General features: G+C 49.5%; 1 protein-coding gene across 1 annotated transcript; it reads left to right on the top strand.

The window, feature by feature from the left end:
* Window positions 1–3,504: 3,504 nt before the first annotated feature.
* On the top strand, window positions 3,505–5,810 carry GAST (gastrin). The gene is made up of 3 exons (XM_038546099.1): window positions 3,505–3,701; window positions 5,290–5,505; window positions 5,625–5,810. Exons 2-3 carry the CDS (start codon window positions 5,295–5,297, stop codon window positions 5,726–5,728), a joined length of 315 nt encoding a protein of 104 aa, XP_038402027.1. The 5' UTR covers window positions 3,505–3,701; window positions 5,290–5,294; the 3' UTR covers window positions 5,729–5,810.
* The last annotated feature ends 4,846 nt before the right edge of the window (window positions 5,811–10,656 follow it).

Here is a 10,656-nt window from a genome sequence, read left to right as displayed (position 1 = left end):
CAGAATGCCCCTGGGAGTCTCCCTCCCCAAGGAAAGTCCTCTCCACTGTTGTTACTATGTCTATTTTTCGATGCCCCCTTCCCCTGGACTCTAAATGCCACCAACCCATGAAAGGGCCAAGCATATTCACCTCTTATCCCTGGGGCCTCATCCTGCCCCTGGCTTACAGCAGGTGCTCACTAACTGGAAGGAAAATGGAATCGATGACTGGCCCAATACTTTAACGAACATCTTCCTCACTTGTATTTGGGAAAAAAAAAAAAAAAAATCACGTGCCAATTTGCGCAGAACCAGTTCTTACCGACAGAAACCTTAATGAGGCTGGAACCCCTCGTATTTGTGTTCTGTTCCAGCCATAATAAACTCCCACAAACTTTAGAAGCTTAAGACAACACCAATTCATTCTCTGCCAGTTCTATAGGGCAGGAGTCCCAGGTACAGCGTAGCTCCCCGGGCCGAAATGCAGTATCACCAGGGCTGTGCTCCTTTCTGAAGGCTCTGGGAATGAACCCGCTTCCACGCTCATCCAGATTGTTGGCTGAATTCAGTTCTTTGTGGTCCTGGGCCTCCACTGGGAGCCTCTCTCTGTTCCTGAAGACCACCTGCACTCCTCAACCTAGTGCCCTGTCTCTCCCACCTTCATCCCAGCAAAGGCAGGTGGAATCCTCCTCATTCTTCAAATCTCTGATTCATCCTTCAGCCACATCACTTCCACCTTGAACAAAAGAACATTCTAGCCAAAGAATATTTTAAGGGCTGATCTGACTAAATTTTTAGGGCCCACTCACATAATCCAGGATAAACTCCTTACTTTAAAGTCTACACTTAGATCTGCAAAATCCCTTTTACCATGTAGCCTCATATATTCACAGGTCCCAGGAACTGGGGTATAGACATCTTTAGGGGGAACCATTATTACGCCCACCATGCCCCTCCTGAGAGAAGAAAGATTCCGGAACCAGGATTTCAGCTCCAGGTCTCCTTATCCTTGGTCCTGTAAATTCAGGACAGGGATTGTTCACCTGTGCCAGCCTCAGTTTCTTCATCTGTGCAATAGGGACACACTAGTACTTATGTCCAAGGACCATGGCGAAGCGCAACTGGATTTCTCATGCAAAGAGCCTGGTACACAGCATTGTCACTATTGTGAGAACAAGGGCAGGGTCTTCAGAGAGAGAGAGGGGGCTGGCCCCAGCGTCTGGGATCTGGTCTTCAATTTGGTAGACTCAGCAACTGGATTTTCTGGTCACCCAGGTAGTCTAGATGTTGGAACCGGGAGTCTATCCTGGCCTCACCAATTCCAAAATCCTCTGACGTCAGAGAGGCCCAGCCTCCATAGATTCCATACCTGCCAAGTCTTTCAGTGGCAACCCAAGACAAGTGTCCCTCTGAGTCACAGCCAGGCAGGAGGGAAAATCTTAGATGCACAGATGATGCTTTTTTAGGGAATCACCCTCTTTAAGCCTGGGGAAAGGAGAAGCTCTCTGATACGTGCAAAGCGTGTGCCCAGACCTTGTCACATTTTCCCTTCACAGTAGCCCTATGAGGTAGGAATGAATGATTCCCATTTCATAGGTGAGGCTAACTGAGGTCTGAAGAGGATAGAGCTAAAGGTGCAAATAAATTAGGCCCTGAAGATGTTCTGGGCACTGTGCACAGTGCTTTATGTACATCACCTTCACGAGACTACCCCTACCCAAGTTCTTTTCCTCATTTCTTGGAGAAGAACATAGCTTGGAGAGGGGGAGAGATCTGCCCACAGCACGACATCTGGAAAAGGGCAGGGGCCTGGAAATCCTTCTTTTCCCATGGGACAAGATTCCCCTGTGAGCAGAATATGTAGTTTTGTGATGTTGAGCAACCTGGGACAAGTGCCATCTCTCCACTCTGAGGGGAGCCCTCCCTGTGAGCCCACCAGTGCCCATAGTCAGGGGGTGCTCCACCATCATCTGTTGAGTGAACTTCTGTTTGCTGCTATCATCACCAGCCCTGGTGTGACCAGCCTGAGAATAGCTGGGGCAATGCGGGGGTTGTGCATAAGCCCCTCCACAGCAGAAATCGTGGGTTCTCATGCATCTAAGGCTCTGCAGAAAGCTTCTAATTTCTCATCACCATGGTAACACGAACCTCTCTATTCCTCCAGCATGTGAACAGAACTGCTCCCCACGCCACCATCTCCCAAGCCCCCTCAAAGGCCTTTCCATCTCTAGGATTCTGGATTCAATTCATTATCACCAATGCCTGCACTGGTTTTGTCGTTTTCACTTAATTCCATCTGCTGAGTCACGGAGCCCTGCTCTGGATTAGAGTGGTTATTCACCAGAACTTTCGGCTGCTGGTTGCCATGGACACCTCACAGCCTGCTTCATCACCTGTTAATTCTCAGCAAGGCTGGCTGTGAGCGTGGGTACCACTGCCCCTTATCCAGACCCAAGGGGCATCAGAACTCCCCCAGACAAGGAGGGGCCCTGATGACACATGAACAAGAGCAAAATCTCTAATGCCAACCATGGAAAAATCAAAAGCAGCCTAGAACTAGTTACATCTGTCCAAACCAGGCCAAGGTGGCAATTTATCAAAGAAGTCAACAAGCTTACTGTCTGGTGCTCTGGCACATCTTGGGCAAACCCTTTAGCCTCTTTGCTAACCACTTTAAGACATATTTTTTTTAAGGATTTTATTTATCTATTCATGAGAAAACACAGAGAGAGGCAGAGACATAGGCAGAGGGAGAAGCCGGATCCCTCTGGGGAGCCTAATTCAGGACTCAATCCCAGGACCACAGGATCATGACCTGAGCCAAAGGCAGATGCTCAACCACTGAGCCACCCAGGTGCCCCTAAGATGTATTTTTATATTGAAAAGTGGTGAATGAGTTATTCAGATTGCTATCTCCCTTGAAAACCAAAGGAGGGAGCCTCCAAGTACAGCCGCCTGAAGGAATCAGCCCTGAGTAGGGGGGTTGCAAGAGGCTGGGGGTAAAGGGCAGACCTGTGATGGAGGGGAGCTGCAAGCCAAACCCAGCCAGCACTAAGGCACAAGGAGTGGGGAGTGTTCAGGGATTTCCAGGCAAGGGTGGTGAAGAGGCAACCAGCTGCAGCCCCGGGCAGAGAAAATGGGGCCATCAGCCCATGCCCCATTGCCCCTGATAACTACCTCACGCACTGTTTGCAGAGCCCAGCAGAAGGGACAGGGGATCAATACAGCACTCCACAACCACACACTCCCTGCTCTTCAAACATCAATGTATGATGAAATATGCTTCCTCTGAATCCAAGGTCACTCGGTGCATCTGCCTCACCTGCCCTCCAATGGGACAGAGTCAGAGGACTGATGCGTCCCAGGACTCTGACCCCAACGACTGGGTGGGGGGCACTGTTCCTGATCCCAGGGAGCCCCTGGGGTCCTGCCTGCCCTCATGTCCAGCTGAAGAACTGCTCCAACCCTGCACCTACTCCTCACTGCCATGAAGGTCAACTCCCTTCCCTTCCCACATGTGGATGACTGACTGAATGATGGGGTAGGGCAGGGGTGACGTACCTGTGCCCACCCCCTTTTGTCTTGCTATAGCGGAGGCTGGCCTCATGGGGGTCTGGGAGGGGCCCTGAGAGCTTTATAAGGCAGCGCTGGAGCACCCAGCAGAGCAGAGAACGGAAAGACACCAGGCCAGCTACAGCATCGCCCACCTCCCAGCTCTGCAGGTGAGAGAACCCAGGAGGGGATTATAAAGGCGGGGAAGAGGGTTGATGGGAGGACTCCCTGCATCAAGGTACCAGGCTCACGCCTCCGTGTCTCCAGGGCTGCCACCCTTCTCTTAGCTCGAGGCCATACTAGGTCTCAGCTCTAGAACCCACCCTGGCATTCCTAACCCTTTTCCTTTGAGCTGACCTGATGCTTCAACCCTCCTACTTCACGCTCACCCCAGGTCTGCAAGGTGAGAAGGACAAAGGCTATTCTCTCATCTCTCGGGTGAAAAATCTGAGGCCCTGAAGGAGATGTGACTTGTCCAAAGTCACACAAATTATTTGGCAGGATTGGAACTAGAACCCAGGGCTTCTGGATCCCATCTCAAGCTCTTTCTTAGACCAGCACTGTCTGAAATAACTTTCCATGAGGAGGGGATCTGTATCTGCACCATCCAATATGGTAGCCACCAGCCACAGGTGCACTGGAAAGGTGGCTCTCCTGGGGGAGAAAATTTTAATATTAATTAATTTACATGTAAAGAGCCACATGGGGCCAGTAGCTACCACATTGGACAATACATGTGGCTAGAATGGGCCTGTGTGGCTTTGATCACTGACCGTTCAATCGTGTATCTTTAGCATCAAGAACCCAAAGGAAATCTAACAGAGAACCTCACTGTGAAAAACAGATAAAAATAGTATTTTATTCATATAAGTGTGTTCCTGGAAGGTAACATTTTTATATTTTGCTTCTGATAAAGCCCATCCATATAATGAGGATGAAAGAACACAAATGCAGAGAATGGAATTTTAGAGTCATTTGAATACCCAGTTTATCTCTGTATTATGGCTTCCCCAAACTCAGGTCACCCTGACACACAGGTGCAAACGGCAACAGCTTCATTTTTAACTGCTTGATTATAATCGCAAGATATTCCTCAGTTAAGCAAAATTGGCAAGCTAAGTTTCCCTCCTCGGGCGGCACAGAAACGGTGTGACCCGACCAGATAGTGAATATGCTGGTGGCCTCCAAAGAGATACCCTGCAGTCTGTAATGTGCACTTTGGTGTTACTGTTTAAAAGCTCACTTCAGGGGCACCTGTGTGGCTCAGTCAGTTAAGTGTCTGCCTTCAGCTTAGGTCATGATCCAGGGGTCCTGAATCAAGTCCCACATCGGGCTCTCTGTTCAGTAGGGAGCCTGCTTCTCCCTCTCCTGTTCCCCCTGTTTGTGTGCTCTCGCTCTTTCTCTCTGTCAAATAAATAAAATCTTTTTTAAAAAACAAAAATAAATAAAAGCTCACTTTAAACTACAAACGTAAATATCTACAGAGCCACTCACATGGCCTTGAATTTTGCAGAAGTTGCTCCAGGTTGTAAATTCCTCTGAGAGAAGCTGCTGCTGTAATTAAGGTAGGTGAGGAGGGAAGGGGCCAGGCCTGGGAGTAGGAGTGCCTGGCAGGAACTGGAGAAGCAAAATGAGGAACAGTCCACAACCCCACACAGCGGCATACGTGCCAGCAGAGTCCATCTGGTCCAGGCCCCTGGATGGACAGGGGTGCCCCGTACGGCCCGGCTTTCAGCTCTGCCCCTCTTTCCTTTGCAGACAAGATGCAGCGACTGTGTGTGTATGTACTGATCTTGGCACTGGCTCTGGCCACCTTCTCTGAAGCTTCTTGGAAGCCCCGCTCCCGGCTGCAAGATGCACCCTCGGGTCCAGGAGCAAATAGGGGTCTGGAGCCACATGGGCTGGACCAACTGGGCCCAGCCTCTCACCACCGAAGGCAGCTAGGGCTCCAGGGTCCCCCACAGCTGGTGGCAGGTAGGAACCAGGACAGCCGCCTCTGTTTGCCTCACCCAGCCAGGGTTGGCCCTGGCCTTGGTTTGGCAGCTAACCATCCTTCCCGTATCCTCACATCCTCTTCCTCCTCTGACCCTCAGACCTGTCCAAGAAGCAGGGACCGTGGATGGAAGAAGAAGAAGCAGCATACGGATGGATGGACTTCGGCCGCCGCAGTGCTGAGGAAGGGGACCAACGTCCCTAGGACAGAGCTTCAAAGCCCAGCTATCTCCCAGCCCCGCCCAGCCCCATGAAAAACCAATCAAAATAAACTAGCTTCCAATGGATCACCTTGTGTCAAGTGTGGGGCAGGAGAGGGGAGTTGGTGGGGCCAGGGTTGAGACTGAGCACTTTCCTCCTAGCCAGCCTAACACTGACCACAAATCTAGTCACACAGGTGAAAAATGGTGATGGGGTCGCAACCAGAGTCAGCTTTCCTTTTCACTTTTTAATATTTTACTTATTTATTTATTTGGGGGGGGGAGCAGTGGGGAGGGGTAGAGGGAGAGAGAGACGCAGACTCCCCGCTGAGCAGGGAGACCGAGGCCGGACTCTATTCCAAGACTCTGGGATCATGACCTTAGCCAAAGGCAGATGCTTAATGGACTGAGCCACCCAGGTGCCCCAGAGTCAGCTTTCTAAAAGATAAATCAAATTGTGCCACCCCAGGTTTTAACCCTCCAATGCTTCCTGTTGCATTTAGAATAAAACCTAAACTTGCCAGAGCCCTAAGCCCAGCCCTGTTGTCCTCAGGGCAGGTGCCATGTTCCTCCTCTCTCCCTTTCTCTTACACAAATGCGCTCAGTCCTGCTCAGAGCATTTGTCCTTGCTATTCCCTAGGCTCGGAAGGCTTTTCCCAGGCACAAACATGGCCAGCCCTCTGAGGGCCTGGCTGAAATGTCTATTCCAGAGAGACCCGCCTGTTCTGCTCCTCCCACTTCATACACAGCCCCCGGTATTCTCTGATGGCCCCATAGTCTCTGACATTGGTCTCTAGAGGACATTTCACATTGTCATTGTCTCGTTTGCTAGTTTATTGGCCGCCTCCTCAGTTAGAAGGGAAGCTCTATAGGGGTGAGGACCATGTGTCCCTCTTCCCTGCTGTATCCTCAGTTCCAAATACAGCAGGACAAATAAATATTTGTCAGACGAGTGGGTGAGTGGCTGGCACAAGCACTGTTCATGGGTTTTTTGTTTGTTTGTTTGTTTGTTTGGTGGTTGGGTTGGTTTGGTTTTGTTCTTTTAGATTTTATTTATTTGAGAGAGAGAGAGAGAGAGAGCAATCACAAGCTGAGAGGAGGGAGAGAGGGAGAAGCAGACTCTCCACTGAGCAGGGAGCCCGAGGCAGAACTCGATCACAGGACCCTGGAATCATGATCTGAGCCAAAGGCAGATGCTTAACCAACTGAGCCATCCAGGCGTCCCAGCACTGTTGATGTTTCACCCATATTCCCTCATTGTTCTCTGCCTGTCAGCAGCATCCTTCCGCAAGCATGTTCCACGGTTCCTCTGAGGGCTTTCTGAGTGCAAGGCAGGCTGGAAATGCCACAGAGTTAGTGCCTCCAGAAGCAGCTCCAAGTCAGTGACAGATGAGAGTGGAAGGATCAATACCCCAGCTCCCTCACCCCTTGGGTAGAATAACTCTGAGGTGTATTCAGCTCTATCTCCCAGAATGCCCCCACAGGACTGAGCCCCACTTACCCACTTCAGGAACCTGCTCAAGGCCATCCTTTGTTGACTGGCCTCCCTTTCCTGTCTCACATGCTCACGGTCCCACTGGTGTTTCTTAGGATCACCACCCAAATAAACTACTTGCACTCAAATCCTTATTTCCAAATCTGCGTCTGGGCAGGGGACTCTTCTGAGAACAGTTGGTCCTAGAAGAGTTGTAGAAAGCAACATTCTCATGTTGGGATTCTGGAATTTGATCTTTCACTAACCAGACTCCTTTGCTGGTGTTAAGCAGGGTGTGATAACCCCTGGAATGTTGTGGCAACACTATTACTAAGATTCTCATTGCTGGTGCATCAGGATGGGGTACAAGTCATAGAAGTGCACTGGCATAGCCAATTGCTTCAGCATTTGAGACAGAAGAGCAATGATGATAATGGTTGTGTCATCTGTTGGCTACCACTAATATCAGAGAATCTCTGAAGGAAGAAAATGTTAACCTCAGGTCAGCCAACCATTAACTCAAACCCAAGATCTGAATGTAGGAGGTCAGATAACAAAGAAAGCTGATAAGCTGGAACCCTAGCAAGTCTCCCTGTCAAAGCCCTAGAATGAAAGTCAGGGGACCGGGGATCCCTGGATGGCTCAGCGGTTTAGCACCTGCCTTCGGCCCAGGGCTTGATCCTGGAGGCCCAGGATCAAATCCCACATCAGGATCCCTGCATGGAGCCTGCTTCTCCCTCTGCCTGTGTCTCTGCCTCTCTCTGTGTCTCTGTCTCTCATGAATAAATAAATAAATAAATCCTTAAAAAAATAAAAATAAACTGCTAACAAAGAAAGAAAGAAAAAAGAAAGAAAGAAAGAAAGAAAGAAAGAAAGAAAGAAAGAAAGAAAGAAAGAAAGAAAGAAAGAAAGAAAGACAGGGGGCCATGACACGTTGCATGGGTCATTTGAGATGCCCTGAAGAATTTTGAACTCCTAGGTTTCCAGGAACCTTCTGGGCTGGAAGAAGTGCCTCCACCTTGCCAGAGGGGAGCAGCCTCCCCTTCCTTGGTGATCATGCCAAGGCCTCCTTGAGGCAGATGCCTTGCAAACTGATGCTTCTCAAGATCTGCCCCTGCCTCCCTTCAGGGCTTCCACACCAGAAGCTAGGGTCAGGTCTTAGGATGTGCGGAAGCACTGTCCCAAACATGTGGGAAAAGGTATTATTCACCCAAAATACTGCAAGATCTGAGTAAGCTGGATAATGTGTCACAGCAAGAACCAGGAGAGTACACACAGTAGGGGATTTTTGAGGCTGGCAGACCAAGGAGGCTGGCTGGAGAATGGCAGAGTGACTGGATAGGGAGAGTTTGTGGATACGGGAGAGGAGGACAGTCTCCCATTAACTTAGAGTTTCAGGTCCTGGCAAGGACACCCAGAGCCGGTCCTAATGCCTTGCTGGAAATGACTCCCTGAAGCTTGGACAAAGCAGTGGCCTATAGCAAGTGAAGTGAACCCCTCAAATTGCCCCAGCAGAGTATTGAGGAAAGAGTCAAAAGGTGGGTAGGCATGTTAGAATGAATTGTCATTTAAGACAAGAGCGTCCACCACATGATTACAGTCCCTGCAAGGGCCCAAAGAATAGTCCTTTCCCAGAGGACATAAAGAATGTGTTAGTGAGGACACAAAAGCTGTTGAGAAGCTCAGCAGTGGCTATCCGCTGCAGGCCAGGGTTGATGTAGGAGATGCTACTATGGACCTGGGCTACTTAGTGTCGGTGGGGATGACAGGATTGCAAGACAGAGGGGACCAGGTGGCAGCACTTAACCATTAGAAGTAAAGTGGACATAGTCAGTAGCAGGCCTTAACCTACAGGATTTGCAGCGGCAGCTGACAGACCATGGTGTTTCTAAACTTGAGATATATGGGTGGCCAAGAAGGGCACGGTCTGCCCTATACAAGGAGCATGGATCAAGAGCAGATGAGCCTAAGGCTGATGTCAACTGCCAAAATGAAAAATCAAGATCCATTGCCTGGTTTACAAATCTGCAACAATTCTCAGAAGTTGCCATTTACCCGTGTACACTGGAGAAGGAGGCACACCCAGATATTTCAAAAGCTGTTGTATACAGGGTCTGAGCTGCTACCACACCAGAGAACCCCAAATGTCATCACATCTCCACCTACGTTAAAGAAAGAGCTCATCGGGGTGCCACGCCAGGCTGAATCAGTCAATAGAGCATGAGACTCTTGATCTCAGAGTCCTGAGTTTGAGCCCCATGTTGGGTATAGAGATTACTTAAGTAAAAAAAAAAAAAAAATTTCTAGGGCACCTGGGTGGCTCAGGCAGTTAAGCATCTGCCTTCGGCTCAGGTCATGATTCCAGAGTCCTGGGATCAAACCCCAGACCAGGCTCTGCTCAGTGGGGAATCGCTCTCTGCTCCTCTCCCCCAAATAAATAAAATCTTTAATATTTTTTTCTGGGGCGCCTGAGAAGCTCAGTTTGTTAAGCATCCACCTTTGGCTCAGGTCATGATCCCGGGGTCCTAGGATCGAGCTCCACATCAGGCTCCTTGCCTAGCAGAGAATCTGCTTCTCTTTCTGCTGCTCCCTCTGCTTGTGCCCTTGCTCACTTGCTCACTTGTTCTCTCTCTCTCAAATAAATAAATAAAATCTTTAAAAGAGAGAGAGCATGGAGGCCAAGTGACAAGTGGCATCTGTCTCACAGTAGAGCCAATGGATCCTTGGACACAAGTTGGTCATTCTCTGGTCCCCAACTGCATGAGAGGGACAGATAAACTTAAAAGCTGTCAGAACCCTCACGTTAATTCCCTGTCATGAGGAGCAAGTGCCATCATGGGGGGAAAAGCTAAGTGAAGCCGCCCTCCGGCTCACAATACATTTTAGGTGGAATGGCAGAGATTAATACCATCCTTAAAGAGTGCATAAGTGATAGACTCCATCATATGGCAATTTTGTGAAGATTTTATCTACTTATTTAATTTTTAGACTGTATTTATTTGACAGAGAGAGAGAGAGAGCACAAGGAGGGGGAGTAGCAGAGGGAGAGGGGGAGGCAGGCTCCCCACTGAGCAGGGAAATCCCGGGACCCTGGGATCATGACCTGAGCGGAAGACAGATGCTTTTTTTTTTTTTAAGATTTATTTATTTATTTATTCATGAGAGACACAGAGAGAGAGGCAGAGACACAGGCAGAGGGAGAAGCAGGTTCCATGCAGGGAGCCCGATGTGGGACCCAATCCTGGGACTTCAGGATCACATCCTGGGCCAAAGGCAGGCGCTAAACTGCTGAGCCACCCAGGGATCCCCAAGACAGATGCTTAACTGATTGAGCCACCTAGGCACCCCTGGGATGGATATTTTTAAATGGCTATACCTTATATATGTATGTATGTATGATGTAGGCTCCATACCCAGCATGGAGCCCATCGTGGGGCTTGAACTCAGGATCCTGAGATT

Source organism: Canis lupus, chromosome 9 (assembly GCF_011100685.1).
Source record: "Canis lupus familiaris isolate Mischka breed German Shepherd chromosome 9, alternate assembly UU_Cfam_GSD_1.0, whole genome shotgun sequence".
Taxonomy (NCBI): Eukaryota; Metazoa; Chordata; class Mammalia; order Carnivora; family Canidae; genus Canis; species Canis lupus.
The sequence above is the reverse complement of the archived record's forward strand: the minus strand, read 5'-3'. Positions and strand labels throughout refer to the sequence as shown.

Coding starts and splice junctions, on each gene's coding strand:
- GAST (XM_038546099.1), top strand. CDS start 5,295: ATGCAGCGACTGTGTGTGTATGTACTGATCTTGGCACTGGCTCTGGCC. Junction 5,506..5,624: donor TCCCCCACAGCTGGTGGCAG/GTAGGAACCAGG, acceptor TCTGACCCTCAG/ACCTGTCCAAGAAGCAGGGA.